This window comes from Hyaena hyaena, unplaced genomic scaffold, assembly GCF_003009895.1.
Source record: "Hyaena hyaena isolate Hyena2069 unplaced genomic scaffold, ASM300989v1 scaffold_580, whole genome shotgun sequence".
Classification (NCBI taxonomy): domain Eukaryota; kingdom Metazoa; phylum Chordata; class Mammalia; order Carnivora; family Hyaenidae; genus Hyaena; species Hyaena hyaena.
The window spans coordinates 198156-223016 of record NW_024081213.1 but is presented as its reverse complement, the minus strand read 5'-3'; the positions used below and the strand labels follow the sequence as shown (position 1 = coordinate 223016).

Sequence of the window (24861 nt, the reverse complement as noted above, 5' to 3'; positions counted from 1 at the left end):
AGCTTTTACTTCCCTCTCCTATCCAACCCCCCAGTGAGGCATGGAGCTGTTAATAGTGAAGTTTAAATATTTTGTGGCTATTACTGCTGGTACTTGTTGCTCAGCATCATTTTACAACTGAGAACCTTCTGGTTTTATTATGAAAGAAACTAGTTCTTCATAGTAATTTTTTTAACCTACAGAGAATTCAACTATTTTCCCTTGATTTTTAAAAAATGAATAAATTTGACATGTCACATTGTGTAAGTTTAAGGTGTACAGCTTGCTTTGATACCTTTATATACTGCAACATGACTGCGATGGACTAATATTTATCACATAATTATAGCATAACATCTATAATATTCTTTATACCATGCATTAGGTCTCAGGTTTAGTACTCCTTACAAATTTGTACCCTTATTTATTTAATGTTTTTATTTCTGAGAGAGTATGTGAGCAGGGAAGGGCCAGAAAGAGGGAGACACAGAATCCGAAACAGGCTCTGAGCTAGCTGTCAGCAGAGCCCGACGCGGGGCTCTAACCCACGAACTGCAAGATCATGACCTGAGCCTAAGTCAGACGCTTAACTGACTGAGCCACCCAGGCACACAAAATTTGTACCCTTAAATATCACCACTCTTCTACCTCCCTTACCCTGGTAATCACCATTTTACATCTTTAACTTTTATAGATTCCCACATATAAGTGGTATTCATACAGTACTTGTCTTTGACTCATGTTACTCAGCATAATGGGCTCAAGATCCATCCATGTTGTTGCCATCTTCCTTTCTCATGGACAGTTTAACTTATTTAACACGTTAGTCTCCTGTTTGCAGGGCCAAATTTGTGGTGTGGCCTTATTAAATATAAAGATTCATACACTGGCATCTCCTTTTTTAAAATTTTCACCCAGTTCATTTACTGTGTTTCTTATGCCTCACTCAGACTTTTCAAATCCTTTTTTGGACCCAAGTAGGATACAAATAAATGACTACTAGTATAGAGACAAAATCTTCTGTCATCTCCTACTCTTCCAAAGGCAACTCTGGAGTTGCAGAAATATCCTCCAGGGACTCTATTACCTACTTTTCAAGTTTATGACTTCTAAGATCTGGAGAAATCAACAGGGTGCACACCTAGAATGCTAGGCAAGGATTCTAGAAATGTATCCCATTCCCAGATTGATTTCCTCCCTAAACTGTAAGGAATTCTAAAACATGTTGAACGGGGAGGTATACATGACAAACTAGAAGCCAAAAATCAAAACCCTACCTTGAAAGTCACAATGAAAGTCACAATAAAAGCCATGCCTGAGTATAACCAACTGTTGTGAATTCAAGCAGGTATGTTAGTTTTGCTGTTTTAGGAACCTAGTATGTTTTATGCATTATTACAATTGACCTCAAGGGTAACTATTAACACTGTTATTTCTAAATTACTTCAAAACCCACATTGGTGGTAAAAACTTTAATTATGTTGAGGCTATCCATGTTTTCTTCTTCCCTCAAGAAAACAGGTACCTTTTAAATGTAGGTAAATGTAAACTGGTAATTGAGCAGGGTTTTTTTCCCTTTATGGGAGCTTCTTATATTCAAAACATAGTTTAAAAACATACTTTTTACCACCAAACTACCTGTTTGGCATCAATAATATAATATTGGAAAACTCTAACCCAAAATATTGACACATAATATTTGCTTAATGCTACTTAGGAATTAGGTTACTTAGGAACTGAGAAGTAATTTCAAGGATTTTACTGCTGAATCCTCAACTGAAATTTTATTCGTTGAGCTAAATAGAATATATACAGGTCCACTTAAAAAAAATAATCACCCTATGAGGCAAATTCAAATCTGCCAACGTAGTTTTAGTCTCTAACCAAACCAGCAATATAGTCAGCAATAAATATACTGCTACCAAGTTAACTTTCATGATGGTTCTTTGTGGAATAAATGAGAAAAACAAGGTGTCAGAGTACCAGTGGGCAATTTTCTTCCTAACCCAAGTCAGCCACTGATGATCTTGTCCTAGTTGGCTCATTAGATTCCTGTGGGCTTCTTCATCTTCTTTGAGAAAAAAAATCTTACCATCAGTTCTTATTTCAGACACATAAGGTAACTGTTTTCCCATAAATACTTTAAACTCATCATTACTGGAAAAAAAAATAGTCCCCAAGACTTCTAGTAATGAATGAGTACACAAACAACATCTGGATATTAATTCCATGGTGCAAGGATTTCCTGCAAAGTACCTTTAATACGTTTGTATCGGCCGCAAGCATTAGGATGTGCTAATTTTGGCACCATCAGTTATGTGTGTAGCACTACACATTCGATAAAAGTCACCCCAACCAGTATTTATCCATGTGAATAGAAAAACTGAACAAAAACATAGTTCTGATAAAGGCTGAATTCTTAAACCCAATACAGTTTAATTTTTTTGACAACCGAGGGCTACTATCTAGGATTATTTTGTTAATGATAAATACAGACAGGAATTATTTAGAAAATAAAGTACTTCACCGTTCTTATATATTAAGTGTCCTGCTATATAAAATATACCCTCAAGTTGTCGAAATATGTGAAATCAGTGTTTCAAATAAAAATCACAGCTATGTTACTGTTCAGCAACTCCATTCAAATAAACATCAGTACTGCATTCTCAAAAACAAAAAAAGTAACTGAGGCAAAAGCTTTGAAGTTTGCATTCTGAGTGTACAACAGAAACCCCTCACTCTGAATCCTTTAAGACTGCCAGTCTGCTTCAGTAATCTGAATCTGCCATATCTTCAATAGGTAAAGCACTGTGCTGAGAATATAAAAAGTTATAAAAAGGCAATCATAAAAGATTAAATCTTGGTAGGCATGTCAGCTTTCTTTTAATAAAAACAAAAATAGTCATTGTCATCTAGTTAAATAAGTCTCTTTTGTATAGTGTTCCAGTTATTGAAAAAGGGCCCTTAAAAAACCCAACTGCCTCAATCTTAAGCCTTACCCCTCTTGCCCCATAATACATGTTTGAAGGAAGTGTCATTTAATGTGCAAATTGGCAAAACAAATGTGGAGGAGAGGGGACTTCTTGAAATGACATGCCCAATCAAGTCTTGGTTTATTCTTTTACAATATCAACTTCCAAAAAGTAAAATAACCAAAGTACTCCTAAAAATACACAAAACAGACCTTCATCTTTGCATTCCTTTCCCAATAAACACAAAAGTATGTACAGCATGTTTAATAATATGCAATATGCAAAAGCTTTGTGTTGCTGTTAGCAACATCTATACCCACCCACCCTCCTTATTCACAAGTGTACCTCTACTAAACACAATTACATCACTAAGCCTGTTAGTTTGAAAGGGTCTTAAATTTGTTAAAGCTGGAAAATCTTTGTATAGGGGCTCCACTCATTTGACTCAAAGTTATAGACTTCCACCGTATTCAGAAATTCATTGCCATCAAAGCCTCCCACCGCATAAATGGTGCTCCCTACAGTTGTAATCCCTGCGTTGCTCCGTGGTGAAGTCATGTTTCCCATCATCTTCCATTCATTTCTAGCTGGGTCATACATCTCCACACAGCTGATGGCATGAGAACCATCAAAGCCACCACCTACAAACAATTTTCCTAAAAGAGAATAAACCAAGGTAAATCTAGAGAGAGAGGATAAGGAAAAAAACTCCTAAATCTCTATTTTTTGCTAAAATTGGTGGTTCTGGTAGAAATGCCTGCTCATTCTATCAAAAAATACTTGTTAAATGCCTTCCTAAAGTGACAAATAAACCCATTCATACATGGAACTGCAGCAATTTACAAGGAGAGGGGCAGCCTCGAACTGAAGCACAATTCTCACAATTCTTTGTGTGAACTACTACTGCTGCCATTTCACAGAAGAAATGAGGCACAAGGAAGCTGGACAACTCGCCTAAAGCAGCAGCTAGTAACTGGCAAGCCAGAGTGGTTCTGTGCACTGGAGATTTTGTACTAGTCCAGTGCCTAAGAACTAAGATTCAGATAGAAAGTTATAGAAAAGCAATTTTCAGATACCGAACATTCTCATGAGCTTTCTAATTCTATAAAATTCTTTTGGTACAAAAACTTCTTAGAAACAGACCAAGAGTTATTACTGTTTTCAAATATATATGCAGAGCATTTCATTATTTTCAGACACACAAAATGTTAGCATTAAGCACTGTGTAGCTTTAAAAACTTCATTATTTTCTCATTTGATTGTTCCTATATCTACAACCACATATTTATAGAAGAATTGACAAGGCTCAGAGCAGGCTGCAGGTTACTTGCTGGCATGTCTACACATCTATGCTTTCAGCAGATGAGCCACAAGCTTAACTACGATTCCACTTTGTTCCCAAGACCATGCTATTTAAACTCATTATTATAACTATATAATTAAACATGTAAATCAGTACAATGGATGTGAAAAGAAAGCTGCATCCATCTAAAGATCTGTTTAAATGGTCTTAAATTTTGCTTCCAATTAGGTATGGAGTAGACAGAAGAGACCAGAATCTAGATGATTTGCACTTATTTTGCTTTACAAATAAAATTCATTAAATTCTTACTCTGAAGGAACAAACTGGAACTCTAAGATGATACATTTTGCATATGGGTTAAGGAACGGACTTAGAGAACTTCATTCAGTGAACCCATCAAAAGAGTAGTGTGTTAATGTATTATTATTTCAAGTACCGAGTCTCTCATTAGAATTAGAAATGACTTCTAAGAGACAAACCACCAATTCCCACTGCCTCAGAAACGATGGCTGCTTCTGAATTCTAATTATACAAGTGCATAGTTATCATGGACATTCTCTTGGAATATTAGAATACACTCTTGCCACTCCCTATTCTTTACTTTTCGAAATCTCGACACTCACCATCAAGAACAGCTACGCCAGCTCCTCGCCTAGCCACGTTCATGGGTGCAATTAAAGTCCAGGTGTTATTTTCAGGATTGTAACGTTCTACTGTGTTCAGACAATTCCAAGACTCTGCACCTCCAATTATGTACAAATAACCACCAAGCTCACAGACTGCAGACTGGTGTCTACCTATAATATCAAGTCAAACCAAAATTAAGACTTTATCTCCCAAAACTTTAAGTGCATATACTACACATACTACTGACTCAGAGATCTTTAAAAAAACACTTGACAAAAAAACCCAAATCAACTCACGAATGTTAAGAGGAGCACAGCTTGTCCACGACTTTGTTACAGGATCAAATACATCACAGTTTTTCAGTCCTTTTTGACCATATGGATCAGAGCCACCAACAATGTATAATTTCCCATTCAGAGCGCATACTCCTATGTGAGTATAAAATAAAGTTATATATTGATAATTTAATTGCCATATTTAAATACTGATGATCTCAGAAGAAAAGTAATTTTACCTGCATTACAACGGTTAGTTCTCAATTCTGGAACAGGAGTCCAATCATCTATGGTTGGATCATACATCTCTCCACAACTCAGGTCATCTGAATGGCCATTTGATCCACCCACCACATAGAGCTGGCCCTGTGTCAAAATTACGAGATCAGAATTTCTGCCACTCTCAAGTTATGAGAAACAGCTAAACATGGATTGCTTCTTCCTGCAATAAACCACTTACCATGAGTACAGCCATTTGAAATCGAGCTCTTGGTGTTCTCATGGGAGCAAGAAAGGACCAGTGATCTGTACGTGGATCATAGCATTCAACTGTTCGCAGACATTCCTCTCTGTTATAGCCACCTGGTAAAAAAAATCCATCAAGATTCATGTTTAAGATATCAAATCAGAAGAGGGTTTCTTGTCCAGAATGATTTAGGTGATGTGCACAATGAGAAGAAGTATTTTTATCCACAAACTTATTAAGGCCCCATTAATTGATGTTTTAACTCAGGGCATGTATTAGCCAAATATTATCACTATGAGTAAATTGCTTAGTCTTGGCTTGAAAATTAGGACAAAACAATTTAGCTACTTTACAGTTTTTTAAGAATTAGAAATAGACATTTACTTAAAGGTTAGGCAATACAATAGTATTTACATTTCCTTTGTCTTTTTAGAATGTGGTAAAGTGGAATGCCAAGGAATAAGGCATATGAAACCCTCTCTTCCAGAGTTCACATGTCACAAAGCAAGCACAAATGTCCATGTAGAGGCTTAGCCAGTTGCAAGTTTCCAAGAAGAAAACACTCATCCTCTGTTCTTACCTGCTGCAATGAGCTTGCCATTCATCTCTGCTGTCCCCAGACCAGACCGTGCATACTGCATGGGAGACATGGGCTTCTCAATCAGCTCATCTGGTTGCATCTCAAAGCTTAAACTTTTAATTAGTTTTGGAGTACTTGTTGGCGAGCTCTGTGGGCTGTTTCGCCCATGAAGGAAAATTACACAGAATATACCATCCAGCACAGCCAGGCACAAGTAAGTGTTATCTGTAAGCATAAGAGTTCTATGTTTAAGATGCAATTATTACTACTTTTGGTTGCTGTGTGATCCTGACTTGGATTCCAGATCCCAGACTGGAACGATCTGCTACTGTTTTCCAAATTTAATGGCTTCTGAGTTTTTCCCATGAATAGTCAGCTTCAAAGTTATTAAATGGTTCTGCTCAACTCTTCTTTAAAAATAAAGTCAATCTGATGAGTACACTTACTTGAAGTCTTTTCCGAAGCAACGATTTTCCACTCATGCTTAGGGCTTTGTACTGTAGCATTTGGAGAAGAGAGACATCCGGTGCTGCTACTTATCGGCTTATGGCCATTCTCACGTGGTGGCTTTTTCTGCAAAATCAAAAGGGAGCTACAGAAACCTAGCCAAAGACCATGCCTGGTGTACCTTTGTTCCTGAGCTATTCCGCAACACTGAAAAAACACCTAAAATCCTTCACCTATGTAGAATATTTAAAGCACACCTAAATTTAACACAAGCCAACACTTGCATCCTTCCATCTCCACTGAGAATTAAACAACTCCACCTACACAAGGAGCCAGGTCAGGAAAAGCTCAGCTGAAGCAAGTTGCAGATCAAGCAACTTGTAGATCAAGTATCAGAATACCTCAATGTGGGAGTGGGGGGTGGGGGGGTGGAGAAAAAATTTTAAAAAGCCCTTAATCTACATAACCTCACAGTTCACATACTCTTTATATTAAGTATAGAACCATCTCCCAAGAGATTAATTTAAAATGGCATGAATTATCTGAAAGATTACATTTAGCCCACTGTCTCCAAGAAACTGTCAAACCTAATTAAGTCATATATACTGATATCCTTCATACAATGCCAGCAAAAAGTGAGCAGACAGATATCCAATCCAGTCCCTCTGAGAACTATTTCTCAGGACAAAAGTGGCAGTTACAAGAAACACTTAAAAGTATATTTCTTCTGGACCACCGTATAGGTATTATAGAGTTCTTTTCTAGACAAACTGTATCGAAAGACAAAAACAAAAAATAGTAATCAGAAGTAAAACAGTAATACTAAAAGAACCAAACAGTCACAAAAGTAGTATAGGAACACTAAGAGGGAGAAATGGGCAAAGCTACAAATTTGCAAATGATTGTAAAAGAATTACATTGTGTTCTTCTTGTGTATGAGTTCCTTTTGATGATTTTCTTCCAATTATGTTACTAGCCCTTGACACTTTTAAAATATATGATCATATGGAATTAGAAGAGTCAAGATACCCTAAGAAGCACTACCAGATGAACAGGTACCACCCCCTTCAGTACCTGACACCAAGTGTGCTAATCCACTTATTTTGGTCCAGGGCCAGAGCCACATGGGTAGCTAAGATTTATAGCAGAAATCTGTTTCTTATGGAAGCAAAGAGCCATGTAACAACTCTTAAGAGGAAAAGATTTTGGTAGCTACTTAAAGCTGTAAAAAACTATCACAGTTTGGTCTGGGCCAGTCAACAAGCATGGTTATAGCGTATGTTATGTTGGCTATTTTGAAAAAAGGCAGAGAATGTACCATATTAACGGTAACCATTAAATTCTACTTTGACATTTATCATAAACCTAGGTATAATTAGGCACTTTATCCACATCATCTCTTTTAATGGAGTAAGGGCAATACTGCCAATCCATTTTATAGATAACAATACTCAGAGAAGATATGCATTACCTAAGGTAATACACCTAAAATAAAGATCAGAAATTCTGAGCATAAAGCCACTCTTTTTATACTATGACAAACTTGTTTCCTCTGCTACTAGAAATTCCAAGGTATATAAAACCCCATCCCAACCTGTAGGAAGAAGGGACCCAAAGTATCATAAATTGATGATGCTTACATTCAGTGTTTTTACTGCAGTAAGAAAACTGTTCTAACATATGGACTATAACTGAGAAAAATCAATGTGAAAGAGGAAAGCAGAGTAACAACGAACACTACTAGTGTTTTATAACAAGTCATACAGAGGTGCTGATGAACTCCTTTTTTACCTTCTGAAACATACAGATCTTTCAAATACAATCCCTTCCTCTCCCATATCTTCAGACTTTCCTGTATCAACTCCTCCCACACAGCTACCCACTGGCCCCACTTTCCTTGCCTCAGGCTCCCCAGGGGGTAATCTCTGGTGGCTGTTTCTTTTTCAACCACTACTACTTCTCAAGCTAAGATATTCTTAACCTTACTCTCTTTGGAACTTATACCCACTTAAGGTTACCAAGTGGCCTTCCAAAGCCAGAGCAGAAGAGATATTCATAACCATCTTTTACATGACCTCCAAAAGAATGATTTGACACAATTAACAATTTAGTCCTCCTTCAAACTTTCTCTGCTTATGTTAGCTAGCTTTCTAACACAATTTGATTCGAATTTCCTCGTTCTTAATGGCTTCTCAACCTCTTTTCCTATTCTTCAAGCCTAATGTGTCCCCTTATCCTATTTTACTTCATGATCTTTATCCATGGAAGCACCTTCTAAAGAGTCACATCAGAATCCTGCTTTCTCAAGATCCTCCTTTTCTTTGATTTTCTTACTCTAAACAATCACTAAGGACTCACTCAATCTTCGAAACTATAAATGCTTAGAGTCCACTTTTCCTCCTTCATGCTCCTGGACCAAGCCCTCATTTTTTTTTTTTTTTTTTAATTAAACTACTGCTTATAGTAATCTATACATTGGTCTCACAAGCTTTAATATACCCTCTGTACTTGGCCATAAAAATATAAGGGTTTAATGCAACCATTTAGTAAACTAAGAAAAACGAAACCACAGATCAACTGAAGTCCCATGACCCAGAGACCACCTGGTAGTTAACCACGGGTCTAAAATGATTAGACCTCTGCTGCACAGAAATATAGTAATTTAACAAATGCCCGATTGGTGGACAACTGCCCAGTTTTTCACTGTTATTATTAAAGTTGTGAAATATATCTATGTTCAGGGGCCCCTGGGTGGCTCAGTCAAGTTAAGCATCCAACTCTTGATTTGGGCTTAGGTCTTCATCACGCAGTCGTTGAGAGCCCTGTGTGGGGCTCTGTGCTCACAGCGCAGAGCCTACTCGAGATTCTCTCTCCCTCCCTCTCTGCTCTCCCCCCACTCTCTCTCAAAATAGACATTAAAAAAAAAGAAAAGAAAACAGATCTGTTTGTGTCACTCAACTTTGAAAGTTCCCCACCACCTGCAGGATAAAGTGTAAGCCCTAATCAGGTGGCATTTACCTACTTTCCCAATCTTGTGACTTGCCATTCTAAAGCTATCATCCTTGCACAGGTAGTTTTTGCTATCTGACAAACTTTCCTCTATCTGCTGCTTTGCAAACTCCTCTAAATCCAAAGACTGCTCAAATGTTGCCTCCTCTGTAAAAGTTCCCTAGTTTCTTTCCTCTTGGCTCCTCTATCCCCTCCCCTTTATACCTTTTGTAGATCCCTCTTCTAAGACTGTACTGTTTTAGTCTACTACTATAAGACGGCCCAGCAACCAGAAACTGTCTCTTACATATTTTTGTGTCCTAACATCATGGCCTGCCACTTGAAAAAGTAACTTAAAAAAAAAAAAAAAGGATCTTTAGAGTACAAGGGAAAATATCCTAAATGTTCAAAATGCAAACTATGAACAAAGTTCCCAACTAATTTAAACACAAACACTTTCTGTGAAAAATATAGATACTTGGCCACTATTGCCACAAAATACCTGATAACGTCACCATTCAGGTCACTTCTGCTTCTACATTTATCTTCTGTTAAAGAGAAAACACCCCTTAAAACTACGTTAACTGGCCTACTTTAGTTTATTCCTCACAAATACAATGTTGAAGCTAAAGGCCAAGCAAAAAGAATGCATACCGTATGACCATTTATATATATTTCAAAGGCAAACTCCTCTATTGTTTCAGAAGTTAGAATAATGGTTTCCTTTAAGGCTGTGTGAGGAGGTGACTGGGAAGAGGCAAGGGAAGGCTTCCAAGGCCACAGAAATCTCTTCTTGACCCAAGCAGTGAACTAGTGGGTTCACTATTTGACACTTATGATTTGTGTCCTTTTCTCTAAATTTTTGTCCAGAAACTAAAAAAGTTTTATGCCTTGAGTTTTTTTTTGTTTTTTTTTTTAACAACTGGGTCTAACAACACCCATTCCCTGTTGCAAACAACTATTTTTTGTAATCTAACAAAAAAAATCAATTTCTATATTGCTTCATCTTACTGGCCATTTTTCTTACTACCTATAAATCCTATTTCACTGAGGAAAAAAAACCTAAATGTGGTTTCCTAATTTGCTGAATTTCTTTTTATGTGGCAAAACAGTAGTAACTCTAAGAAAGATATGCTTGTTTTGTCCTGAAAATGTTTGTTAGGTTATACCAATGAAATTCTTCCACTTTCCTTTCTTAAAGGAAAATTTCAGTATACTAGAAAATGCTCTAATCACATTTTAACCTGAGGTTACCTCAGATGTGCAATGTGTACCTGCACAAACTGAATGTGGTCATCATCACTGCCAAACACCTCAGCCTGTCCATCTAGTAGGTTCCCATCAAGCAGCTTGTGATCAGCTGAGTAGTACAAGGTTTGAACCTGCAAAACAGCAACAGAACACCCATGTGGCTACCGTCTCCATGGCTACTCCACTAGTATGCAGATGACACAGACGCCTCCAGGTAACCTCCAGTGTGCTTCTTGAACTTCTTGACATCTTGCTCTGGCAGGATCCCGAAGTAAAGAAAATACATGTCATGGTTGTAAAAATTTAAAAAACAAAAATAAAATACAGAATCTTCTAACACTGGCCGAAGAGTCCTTGGCTTGATTGGCTTGAAAGAAATCTTCATTTTTCCACAGCTTCTATTATATAGTATTAAAAAAAAGGCACTAATACAATATATAGGCTCTTAAAGCATATACATATTTACAATAAAATATGGACTATGAAGTGCTCTGATATGCATTAACATATTTCTGTCCTGTATGCAATGTCAAGAAAAACAGATAAAAAGCAAAAAAAAAAAAAAACCTCTAAACAAGCTGTAGAGACACCTCCCTCAGCAGATGCAAACATATGGTCAATGCACCTGATTTTCAAGTGGGAAATGATATAAAATGTAAAAATCACCTGTTAGCGTTCTTAGAACATAATGCTAACAGTACGTTTCAAGGCCTAACAGACCCGGAAAGCCTTTAGTGAAATGACAAATTCAAGGTCACTGCTCCATCTGCATATGTTTAATTCCCACCATTTCTCCATCAAATTTTTGTGTTAATTTTCAAAAGTAGCCCAAGTTAAGTGAATGACTATATGTATGAACAACCGAATTGAAAAACACAAAGCTTTAAAGAATCCTGTAAAGGAGTAAACACCATTAAATCATCATCGTTCTCTGCCCACAGCGGATTTTTCTTAGGAGAACTGGGGCAGGACTGCTGCTTCTTTACGTGTCAATACACTTGAGGTTTCTTCTTGTTTCTTCAGTCTTGGGTATCCTAGTTTTGTTAATAAACCTATGGGGAGATAAATCAATGGGGAGGAACAACCATTAGAAGCTTTTACCTACTTATCAAATTTAAGCAAAAACCTGTGAAGAAAAATTAAGAATCTACAGAAAATTTCAGTACCACCTCCCATTTCTAAAGCAAATTACATGCTACTTTAAAGGAAGTTAACAGCACATAATAAGCAAAGAAATAAAAAAAGAAAAGCAGAAGACCAAACTGAACAGTTCATTCAGCTCACCTGGACACCCCCCCTGTTTCTCAGCTTAGGGGTACCTATAGCAAAATTTAAATTCTTTAGGGTCATGGTTATAAAATAAAAGTGAAAGGGAATCCTTCATGTTATAGCAAAATAATTAAGAATTGTTGAATCCCATTTACTTTAAAACTAACCTCTTCCATCAGCTCTTCCAGACTGTCTCCATTCTCCCAGATGCTACGCTGCACCCAGTTGATTACCTTTGTATACAATTTGCCATTGCTGGGCAAGCAAACATTATCTTCAAGCATTACCTCCAACTACAGTCGGGAAAAAACAAGGACACATAGATCAGTGTTGAGCCTCTTAATTCTCAGCTTAATGTTCAATTTCCTAGTAAAACGGTCACAGATGCCCAATCTCATCCCATACACTTATTCTCATTTGTAAGAAAATCAGTAGCCAAAAGATAAAGAAAACAAACTGAGATGCAGCAAACTGTTACACTGCTAAAAAATGACAGTATCATTTCAATGTACTTTTTCACAACCATTACTTACATGCTTGAAACATGAACAAAGATTCAGCAACTGAAAATAAGTAGTTAGATCTTTATAAATTTTACTCCTTACCTTTAGCCGTGGAAGTTTAAGAAACTCTTCCTCTTCTGAAATTTGTAACAAATGCTCCTGAATGTAAGCATCAACTTTATTCAACAAACGGTTGTCTCCCATACAACTTGCAAAATTTCGGTAAGAGATGCAGCTTGTAACATCCATTCTAGATAGTAGATAATCACCACAAACCTGGGAAAAGAAATACACAAGTGACCACACTTACATATATTTTATTTAATGAATATTTAATACTCAATGTGTAAGCATTCTTTGAAGATACAAAGATGAAGCAAACACCACTGCCTTAATAGAACAACTTTAAAAGAGAGAAGAACCTATGTATACAAACAATAAACAAAGAATGTCATACAAATGTCTAAGTTGTTTATGGAAAGATGCAACAAACTGAAATGCTGTGATAACGCATATGCAATGTGTAGATAAGTATTTCTAACTAGAATAATTAGATAAGGCTTCAACATGAAGGCAGTATCTGAACTGGGATCTACACAAGAGATGATGTTGACTGCAGACAGAAGTAGGGAAGCAGTTGGGAATAATTTAGTTTGGCTGGAGCAAAAGATAAGTAGGAAAATAATTTTGGAAGCAAAGCAACTACATTAGGGAAAACTTGCAATGCTAACTTGAGGGGTATGTGCTATAAACCACAGAAGGATTTTTAAGCAAAGGAGGGACATTACAGGAAGGGCCAGGAAACTTCCTCTTAAAGGGTTTAGGCTTTTGGGTCATTAATGTCTTTGTCACAACTACTAAATTCTGTCAACTGCAGGTGGAAGCAGCCAGAGACCATATGTAAATAAAAGCTGTGTTCCAATAAAACTTTCTAACAAACAACCGGCTTGAGGCTTGCAGTTTACTGACCCCCAATTAGAGAATTAAATGCTTTTTATTCTATGAATTATTAGGCAGTTTTCAATAGCGTTACATTCTAGGAGTACTTTTACAGAGGAACTCCCAAGTGTAGAAGAACAGTGAACTGAGAATATTAAGTTCCATGATTAACTCTTGAGAAAAACAAGAAGATTTTAAATGTTTATTTATTTATTTATTTATTTATTTTTTGAGAGAGAGAAAGAGAAAGGGAGAATCCCAAGCAGGCTCCAAGCCCAGCACAGAGCATGACAGAGAATGGAGCGCTGACACGGGGCTTGATCCAACTGCGAGATCAAGACCTGAGCTGAAATCAAGAGTCTGATGCTTAACGGACTGAGCCACCCAGTCACCCCAAGAATATTTTAAATCCTGCTACGAGTGACTGACACAGCTACCCAGCCAGTGAAGATTACTGGAAGAGCAAGAGTTTATCTCAAATTATCTGAGAGGACATTACGACCTTGCTACTTTACTAGAGTAACTGGCTAAAATAACATTCAGTTCTAAGAGGAGCCATTTTCAAGTTCTTGAGACTAACAAATGTCTTATGACAAATTATGCATCTTAACTATGTAAAAGCAGACTTGTTATTAACAGTCCTCCTTAAATGTTACTTCTGGTAACACTACCTGCTTTACTCGGTCCATCTTCAGCTTTTTTGCTGCAGAATAAACATCTTTCACTAATTCCTTATCGGCTTTCAACCTATTAAAGAAAAGTTCTTTATCACTTGGATACCAAGGTCTTAAAACACAGATACTACTTAATTCAAATACATTTAGAGGGTTGGAATTTCCTGATGACATCCCCTAATTATACAATTTATAAAGTACTTACTGAGCAGTGTAGGCATAATTCAGTAAGACTTCAACAGCTTCTGGATTGAGATCATCAAATTTAACATGGGAAATTCCATGAGGATCACTATCACTATTAAAGATCTCAAATAAATAGGGACTGCAGCAAGCCAGAACTGCTCTGTGTGCTAACATCTCATGGCCACAGACCTGAAATTGTGAGGAATTACAATTAGAAGTACTATGGATGATTTGTTTCTCTAGTTAATTACCACATCAGGTCCTTTATCTAATATTTATAGCTAAATCATTGTTTTTTGAAGTTCTTTCATCAAATGCCTATCATGAAAAAGAAAATAAGCATATCCAAAAACTGCTTTTAGTAATAAAATATTAATTTTGTAGCTTTCCAAGTAAGTTTAAATACCTGAAGTCGAACATCACAGAACTGGCCACTTTTCCTCAGGGCATTTAATTTGGCAACAGAAGACTCAATAAAATTTTCGTCTTCAAACATTAAATATCCATTGGGTATCATTTTTCCTTATAAATCTGGCTAAAGGGCACAAAGAAAGCCAAACTGTTTTACTAGTGAACAGTGATCTTTATAATTATACCTTAAAGAGTAATACAGTATTTTTCTTTTCAAATTCTATCCTGTCAACATCACAAAAATTTTATTACACAAAAACACTGCTGAAACAACACTGGCACTAGATATCCAAGTCTTTGTACAGCTCTATTTTGGTCCTAAGTCTTTCTCAACAATTTGCCCAGGTTTCCCTGCACGTTCACTGGGAGGGGGAAGAAATGTAAACGCAGCCCTGACCAAACCTATACAATTAGCAACTTAAGAAGCTTAGGATGTAAAGTGACCATCACTTAGAGGTTTCCTTGATTTGGGTTGCTGTCATTCCTTTACTCCCAAATGAGGGAAACTGATAAATAAGGCAAACTTAAATCTTTCCCCTTTGCAAGTTTTAGATATTCCAAATCACTTATTTCCTAAGATTACATGCTAGACACTTAATGTTCTTTTAAAAAATGTCCATTTCACCTTGTGAACTAATGGCTATACAAATCCATCACTAAAAAGCAGTAATAGATTTCAGTTTGCCCTGATTTATTTAAATTCAAAATAGTTTACCGAAAGAAAAACAGAAAAAGTTTTTTTCTAAAAATGATTACTGACTTCCCCTTTAGAAAAATTATGAAAGCCTGTTAGTGTACTGGCATAGTCTTCTGAAAAACAATGTGTCTTAATGTTTCATTGGGCATGAATATTCACTTACCTACTGAACTGGTGAGAAATGTTTTTCTGAGATGTCTTAAATAATCCAAGGACAAAGGAGTGTTAAAACTCAGTACTTCCTCAAGGTATGAAGACGGGTGGTTGAAGTGAAGGCAGAGGTGTCTTAAGCTCTAATGGTGATTCCAAAACTATCAGGCTTGAAATGATGTAATCAAGTCCTTAAAAGCTATAGACATGAATTTCTTCTGTGATAATCATGCATCATAATCTGTAATAATGACAAATTTTAGATACTCAGAATGATCAAAGACTGTCATTGATCTAAGTGGATTATATCATACAAAGTCCTTATCTCAAAGGAATGCTGATGTAGACGGCTCTAACAGAAAATAACCAATACAAACGCAACTATACATAAACATTTTTCACTTAACCAGCAACTATTCCGGTGATCAAAAACAAAACAAAAACAAAACACTCGTCCCTGGAAGACAGGAGCTAATAACATTTTATCATTTAAGTGAAATATGTAAGCACAAGATTAAAGAATATAAATATTGGTTAAATCTAATATTCTTTACTATAAGATTCTATTAGGTTCCTGTCCATTTTTTAACCAGCCTGCAAGCAACCTTTGGGCATCATTCCCACACATGTATAATACAATGTTACAGTCAAACCAGATCTACTATTCCCCAAAATGTGGTCTGCTCTTCCCATTCTCTGTACCTTTGCTCAAAGTGTTCTCTCTTCTTGGAATACTCTTAATCCAACCTCTGCCAGATGAAATCTTACCTCCATAGAGCCCCTCCCAATACCCCCAGTTGAGAGAAGTTTCTTCCTGTCTTCCATATATTGAGCCCTCTCTGAAAGGTATGTGTCATCCCGCTAATCTGTTCTGGCTTTGGCTTCTGTGGGCCTCCTTATCTTCCTTGATTTAAGGTCCTGGAAGGCAGAGCCTCTTTGTATCCATCTCTTCACTACCAAAATAACTAGCCTAGAAACTTAAATATAAAAATGAGCACTTTGTTGAAATGAACTAAATAAATAACAGGGAAAATATTGATATCTGTTCTTTGTATGGTCCTTTTTCTCATTTACAGTAATAAACTACCAATGGAATAGTTCTGGTCCAAACCAAATCTGCAAAGTAATCACATTCGGCCCTCCTACCTCATTTACACGTCATCAACTACAAGTGTCAAATCAGATGGTACTTTTTATTTTTTAGCCACCTGAACTGCTATAACACCACTGTCTAATTCAGGAAACCAGAACCAAATAAACTATTTGAAACATGTGCATACTTTTTAAAGTGGACATCTTAAAATTACCTGGATCTTCCATATACATCAATCACATGCAGAATTCTAAATCTAACAATTATATTCGGGTGAATGAATAATCACTTAGCCCAGAATCCACTGGAGGCTGGTCCAACTCTAATTGAACAAACTGTTAAGTTCAACACATGCACAGTCTGTAATGGATCTGGATCCCACATGTCCTAACTGGTTTCTCCATAACTTAGGTTCTATTTCAAGGAAACCTGAGTAATTCTGACTCAGGTTGGGATTGTTGTCAATACTTACCCCTGCAATGAAACTGTATCATACCATTATGTAATATTGATTTCCTCTGCTCTACAGTTGCACCTAGGTTAGTTTGTTCAGCTTTTAAGAAATCAGTTCTAACAAATGATTTCCAATTACCACACAATTCCACGTACACAGAAAAAACACTATCCTAAGGAAAACTTCAAACATTTTCAGCCAAGACCCAGCTCAAATTAAGAAAATTTTTATATATATGGTATATACTGGGGTGGCCAATCCACAGACATAGGTCGTAACTCCTCACTTCAGTTCCATAAGCTGCTCTTAAAAAAGAAGGGTGAACGGGGTGGGTAGGACAGGGGACCCTCCATGCAAATTAGGGCAATATATTTAAAACGTGCTTTTTGAAAAACCATAAACATGATGATACAGAGATTTAGAAACATGTTAAACACCGACCAGTTTTATTCGTTATTCAGTGTTTATCTGTAACCTAGTCTTAATCTAACCAAGAATAAAAATGGTATCTATTTGGGGGGGGGGGGGAGATATGGTTAAAATCACTTCAGTCCATTGGAAGAAAACACTGGAAAACTTCTACAGCAACTCTTAGCATACAAATTTGTACAATACTATTAGTTTTGCAACAGAGTTCTACTACCTTTAGTACTTGAGGACTTTCTAGTATATCAATATCAGTATGATCTTCATCTCTTTAATGATTAATACAACCCTATCCCATTTTAAGAGCTAACCCAAGATCACTTGACATTTAAGTTAATGCAACAAACTTACTCAGTTACTGTCCTCACATACTGTGGGTCTCATCCACAGTACTACTTTCACCCACTCCTAAGCTGGAGGAGGTCATATGAACTCCTGCCTAAAAACCATGTCTTGGAGTTGTTCACATTTCACTTTCACTACAGTAAGCATTTGGCAAAGTGAGTTTCAGAATACTTTAAAAATTTACAGAAGATCTCAGTTTGCTCTACGAAACTCAAGCTCAGTAGCTGGTGGAAAAAAAATGTGGGCACATTTTTTTTCTTTGAAAGCCCTAACCAAAGGCCCCACCACCCTAGAGTTATATGAAAGAATAAAACTTAAAATCTTCTTTGGTGTTTAAAGGGTAGAAAAATACTAATTCAAAGGAATATGAACCCCTATGTTTATTGCAGCATTATTTATAATAGCCAAACTATGAAAGCAGCCTAAGCGTCCATCAATAGATGAATGGATAAAGATGTCAGGCACACATATGTGTACACACACACACACACACACACACACACACACACACAATGGGGTATTACTTAGCCATAAAAAAGAATGAAATCTTGCCATTTGCAACATAAATAGATTCAGAGAGTATAACGCTAACCAAAATACACCAGAGAAAAACAAATACATGATTTCACTCATACATGGAATTTAAAGAACAAATGAACGAAAGAAAAAGAGAGACAAACCAAAAAATAGACTCTTAACTATAGAGAACAAACAACAGACGGTTACCGGAGAGCAGGTGGGTACAGGGATGAGTGAAAAAGGTGAAGGGGATTAAGAGTACACTTCTCTTAATGAGCAATGAGCAACATATGGAACTGCCTGAATCACGTTACTGCACACCTGAAACTAATGTAACACTGTGTTAACTATACTGGAATTAAAATTTTTTTTTATTTTTTTTTTAATTTTTATTTATTTCTAGGAGAGAGAGAGACAGCGTGAGCAGGGGAGGGTCAGAGAGAGAGGGAGATACAGACTCCGAAACAGTCTCCAGGCTCTGAGCTGGCAGTCAGCACAGAGCCCGACGCGGGGCTCGAACCCACGAACCGCGAGATCATGACCCAAGCGAAAGTCGGACGCTTAACCGACTAAGCCACCCAGGTGCCCCATATACTGGAATTAAAATTAAGAAACGTTTTCTTTGGTATTTAAAATATACATTCAACTGGGGCGCCTGGGTGGCTTAGTCGGTTAAGCGTCCGACTTTCGCTTGGGTCATGATCTCGCGGTTCGTGGGTTCGAGCCCCGCGTCGGGCTCTGTGCTGACTGCCAGCTCAGAGCCTGGAGACTGTTTCGGAGTCTGTATCTCCCTCTCTCTCTGACCCTCCCCTGCTCACGCTGTCTCTCTCTCTCTCTCTCCTAGAAATAAATAAAACATAAAAAAAAATAAAATAAAATAAAATATACATTCAACTAATCCACTTTTAAAGTTAAAACTGGGTCAGATACAATATATTCCAGTAAATACATTTCAGTTCCTTCATATGGCCAGTCTAAGAAAAGGGAAGCAGAAGACTCATAAATGAGTAATTAAACGACTTTAGCAACCACCAGAAGCCCACATGTTATACTACCACAGACCCCCAAAAGATCAGCTTAACTGAAATACAATTCAACAGGTCTTATCCAAGAGTTGTAAAAAAGGTAGGCACAATATGGCCTCCCCTCCAAATTCTTTTCGGGCCTCCAGTAAGTGGAAGATAAAATGTTATCACCAAACTTTCAAAGCATCCTTAAAAGCTCAAGACAAATTACAAATATTAAAGTTTCAAGGTAATCTTTTGAAGGCAGCCCACTCACAAAATAAACTCTATTTTTAAAGGACTTTATAATAATACAAAGTAAATCTTTGTAAAACCAAAAGTTACAAATTCCCAGGGTCACCTCTGAAATGACTGTCACCATCATCTATATCAAAACTCACCAAACTCACTCACTTGCTCCATCCTCACCGTTCTGTAATTCTCACACATCCACAAACATTTATGGCACCAAACATATGGCAGGAACAATTTGGAATGGGATGCTCATAATACCAATGGAGTTAATTCCATTCCTCAGCCCTGAATACTTCACAGACCAACCAAAAAGACAGATAAGACAGATAAATCAAGCAGTGAAAACAGCTCAAACAAAAGAGGAAAGGGGTATGACAGCCTACATATTCCAGAAACTGGAGCCATCAGGATGCATACGGTAGAGGGGGAGAGGAAGTAAGAAAGATCAATGCTAAGGTTTAAACAATGCTGGAGGATAGAAAAGGATTATAGCAAGAACATTCTAGCAGAAATGTGGGGGATGGTCTGGAGTAAAAGGTAATATATGGAAGCAGGCACATTAAGATATTATATACCCCTGTTTACTAATAACTAAGGCAGTAAGGATATTTTAGCTTGGGTATGTGTGGGATCCTTATCAAAATTAGTACCAAAATTAGAATTCAAAACAACCTAACAGTTATCTTTAGTTTGTCGCGTGCTCAAAATTAGGAAGGAAGAATAAGAATTTGCTTTTTATGCTAAGGTACCTGTTGGGTATCCAGATTGATACCAAAAGTGTAAGAATACTGATCTGATAGGTGGGAAAATACCGATAAGGTTTAGAAATCATTTACAAGGTGGTGACTCAAGCTTACAAGTGAAGATGAGCCATGTATTTTCTCTGCTAACAAAAACCCAGAGTTCACTTCCTTGTTCACAATTTCTCCATTCACACTCTCTAGCACAAGAAGGTAGGAGGATCTTCTGCCTCTAAGAATTCCTTCATGGAGATTTGACTATAAGACCATCTTGTTTAAAAGTCAATGAAATGACTTTCAGGGGAGCTTCATCTTAGTAATTCATCTTAGTGATTAAGACACTTCTCCAATAAGAGACCATTTTACATTAAAAACCACATTTGTAAAATGACATCAATTGCCACCTAAACTGTATCTCAAGCAAGAAAAACAAACCCCCACTCCAAAGTGGCCAAAAAGACACTAATTTAGGAGTGCCTGGGTAGCTCAGTCTCCAACTCTTGATCTCAGCTCAGGTCTTGATCTCAAGGTCGTGAGTTCAAGCCCAGTGTTGGGCTCCATGCTGGGCATGAAGCCTACTTTAAAAAACAAAAAACAAATATAAAGAAAAAAAAAAAAAAAAAAGACCGCAATTTAAAACTAAAACCAAAACCTGGGATCCTGTTTTGGGGGGTAAAGTTAGAAAAACAGAACTACAAATTAAGCTGAATTTAAAAATTACTATCAACTACAGAGATTTCATATATTGGAAAAACACAGAGGAAAATCATTCTGGTACTCTTTTAAGTCAATGGTTCTAGTCTGGTTTTACTCACCAACTACCAATTATAGACATTTGATAAGTAGCCTGGCAGATGCCATTAAACGATACTATTGTTAATCCAATTCTAAATAGTCAGTGTTTGCCTCATCTCCAGATACACAAATACAACTGCTCTCCTCATCATCTTTAAGACAGAGTTTCAGCAGGATGATGCCTAAAGCTATTCACCAGTATTTTGCTATCCTTAAATAACTGCTTGTTCTAGAATTATTAAAAACTATGGCTTCTGGGGCGCCTGGGTGGCTTAGTCGGTTAAGCGTCCGACTTTCCGACTTTCGCTTAGGTCATGATCTCGCAGTTTGTGGGTTCGAGCCCCGCGTCGGGCTCTGTGCTGACTGCCAGCTCGGAGCCTGGAGCCTGTTTCAGTCTGTGACTCCCTCTCTCTCTGATCCTCCCCTGCTCACGCTGTCTCTCTCTCCTAGAAATAAATAAAACATTAAAAAAAAAAAAAGAAAAAACTATGGCTTCTGATAGTCTAGTCCATGCGGTACTTGTTCAACTGTTAATAGTACTAGGCTTCCAGAGCTGTTACTTCTTACTAGACAGAAGATCACCACACACAAAGTCCTCAAAGAACCGCTTGATACCATGGCATTCTAATCCTCCATCGCTGGCATCAGACATTAGGAAACAATGACTTTAGGCATCTGATCTCTACTTGCTATGGGTTTGGAAACGTCGGCTGTTTCAACAATAGATCTATTATGAACCGGGGGAAAAGCAAATCTATTTCTAAAATATTTGTGGTTAAGTCTACTTACCGTTCTCAATCTGATACTGCCCGATACTTTCCTACCATTAAGAACTTATAATCAAACACTCTTCTGCAAGACGCGTGCAAGGACGGAAAAGGAGCAAACCTCTCCGCCAAATGCTTTGGTAAAAATGGAAGTGGCGATCGCCCCAGAGTGACTGGAGTGTCCTGTAGCCCCAGGCCTTCCCCGCGCGGCCTGGCGGGCGCCCACTCCCAAGGCTGGAAGGCAAGGCGCCCAGCGCCCGCACACCCCCGGCTGGGATTGGCCGGCCAAGCAGTCATTCAGCGCCGACACGTCAGGGCAGCCGCTCCCTCCCTCCTCCCGCCCTCTTCTCCCCGCGCTTGGCAAGAAAAGCGGGCAACGTGGAGCGGGAACAAAGGACCCCGCGGCCCACGGCGATCCCGGACGCGGTGCCACCCCACCCCAGGCCCCCATGCCGCCTGGGGCCGGCTCCCCGCCCACAGGCGCCGGGTCCTGGGAGATCTCTCGGGGAAGACAGTGTAGACCTCGGTTAGACCCAGACGCTAGGAGTCGAATCTGGACACCGGGAACAGAGATTCCCGCGTCCTCCTTCCGGTAGTCATTCCTGACCCAGGCCCACGAGGTTCCCTCGAGCAAAGAACTCCCGCCCTATTTCCTCGGCACCCGCCTCGGCCGCCAACGCGACCCGGCAACCATGGCAGCGCCAGGAGCGCGGACCTCGCGCGGCGCCCGCTCCTCGCCCCCAGAAAGCGGCGGCAGCGGCTTGGAGCGTCCTCCCCCGGGACCAAGGCGCCGCTCCGCGTCTCGCACCGTCTCCCCCAGCCGCCCGCGCCATCGCTCAGCAAAGGACTCCGGTCGCGCCCTCGTCCTCCTCCGCTGCCTAGGACCTGCGCGTATTACCTGGTTCATCTCTGAAGAGATGGAAAAACTCATGTCTGGTGCTTCGATGGGGAGCAGGAGGAAGCGGGCGGGAATCGGCGCAACGGAAAGCGCCTCGAGGCCGCGGAGGGGGGGGAGCGGTCGAGCGGGACGACGAGCGGCCAGTCAGTGGAGGCTGCGAGGACGGGGCAGCGCCACCGAGGCTTCGCGGGGACTCGCTCTCTGGCACTGCCGCGCCAAAGCAGCAGGCGGAGAAACTGCCGAGCAGCTCCGAGCGACCGACCTCCACGCGCGTCCCGGAGACACTGCCGCCGCCGCCCGCTCGCGCCGCACCCCCCTCGCACGTCACCACGTGCGCCGCCGCCGCCGCCGCCTCCGCCGCCGCCAGTGCCTCCAAGCTGCTTCCGGCTCGAACCGTCGACGAATCACAAGCGAGCACCAGGAAGCTCCTGCTCGCGGCCCCGCCCCCCGCTCGCCCCGCCCCGTCCGTCTCCTTCACCTCTTTGGGTTCGCTCATTCCTGCTGGGCTCAAGTAGGTCAAGGCAAGGTGATCCCAGGGAGACGGGGGGGTGCTTGGGGCGCGCCCCCTTTTACCTTAGCGCGCGGTCGTCTCCTTCCCTTGCCTCGCACCCTCACTGCGCCCTTGCGGACTGCGCCGGAACTGGTTTCCTCCAGCCGCCCTCACCTGTTCTGCCTCCCCCTAGAGGCACAATAGCCGGAGCTCAGACGTGGGAGATGAGATTTCTCGACGTCGAATTTACCTCCAGGCAACCGCCCGAGACTGGCGCTGGCCGCTGTGGAACTGAGTGTGATGGGCCGTGGGTTCCTACCTTTGTTGGAGGGTGGGGTGAGTGAGCAGGGGGCGTGGAGATTGTGAGAAGACAGGCACGCTGGGGGAAGACGCGGTGAGAAGACTCAGTAATAGGAAAAAAACAACAACAAACCATTGAGAGGTCAGAGAAGGCCTTCTATTCTATTAGTGTTGCTATAAAAACCTCCGGGTTTCTGCTTTGTCTGAGGGCGGCTATCCCTTCGGAGAACAGGCCGTTCTTTGCTGGTCTCGCCCTCTTTTGGAAGAAGAGAATCGGCTGGAGAATCGGCGGTCCCCATCCTAACCTTCTGGGGCCTTTTAGACCTCATGCCAAAGCTAGCTATCCACCCCGCCACCTTGTCCCCAAGAGGCAAACCCGTTCCGGGGACACATGAGGTATACTGGGCTCTGACAGCAACTTCATGTGACTCTGAAGGGCATGCTGGAAAGTTTCCTAGATTAAAGGTGAGGGGATTTGCTGAGATAAAGTTGTTTAGAGTTCGGCAGAGGCTTCCAGGCTGATGTCCCCGTTAGTTTATCCTGATTTGGGGAAGGCACTTAAGCGGTCTCGATCTAACCTTGTTTGTAAATGACTGCTCAGCTTCGTTTCCAGACATTTCTAGGAGCCTACCATTCTTTATCATCAACTATTTATGCTTACGGGAGCAGGAAAAATAAATGTTGGGGCTCTTGATCTGCAACAGAAGCTTGGAAACATTTCATTCTAAAATCTTGAGGCAAGGAGAGGAGTTTCCGTTTTTTCCCTCCATTAAACTGTCGGAGGAAACAGGAACCAAGATTTCTATTAATATGACCCTTCTGTCTTCAGGGGAAAAAGACTGCCATTTGCCACTGGGCCCTTGTTTTTGTCTTCTGATCATTAATAACCGACAGTAGTGTTCACTTTTATTGCAAACGAAACTATTAGAGTACATGACTCTTAAGCTCTTTTAATACCAAGGGTTTCATTCTTTCAGTGAGAGCATGAATTGCCTACTTGGGCTAGGCACATGACTGCGTGGCCTGCTGGACACATGGTCCCTCTTGCTCTACACTAA

The 24861-nt window shown here is 39.6% G+C and overlaps 1 protein-coding gene across 3 annotated transcripts; it reads right to left on the bottom strand.

Annotated features, from left to right (window-relative positions):
- Positions 1–1830: 1830 nt before the first annotated feature.
- LOC120248309 (influenza virus NS1A binding protein) lies at positions 1831–23766 on the bottom strand. Of its 3 annotated transcripts, none has more exons than XM_039256611.1 (15): positions 23678–23766; positions 15731–15958; positions 14866–14994; positions 14479–14648; positions 14271–14346; positions 12763–12936; positions 12325–12450; positions 10912–11019; positions 6649–6775; positions 6203–6427; positions 5617–5738; positions 5396–5522; positions 5178–5309; positions 4878–5051; positions 1831–3607 (listed from the first exon to the last, which is right to left on the bottom strand). In XM_039256611.1, exons 3-15 carry the CDS (start codon positions 14974–14976, stop codon positions 3354–3356), a joined length of 1926 nt encoding a protein of 641 aa, XP_039112542.1. In that variant the 5' UTR covers positions 14977–14994; positions 15731–15958; positions 23678–23766; the 3' UTR covers positions 1831–3353. The 3 variants fall into 3 exon arrangements, with proteins under 3 accessions (XP_039112542.1, XP_039112544.1, XP_039112543.1); XM_039256613.1 differs by having other exon boundaries at positions 12445–12450; XM_039256612.1 differs by lacking the exon at positions 23678–23766 and adding an exon at positions 22138–22266.
- Between the last annotated feature and the right edge of the window lie 1095 nt (positions 23767–24861).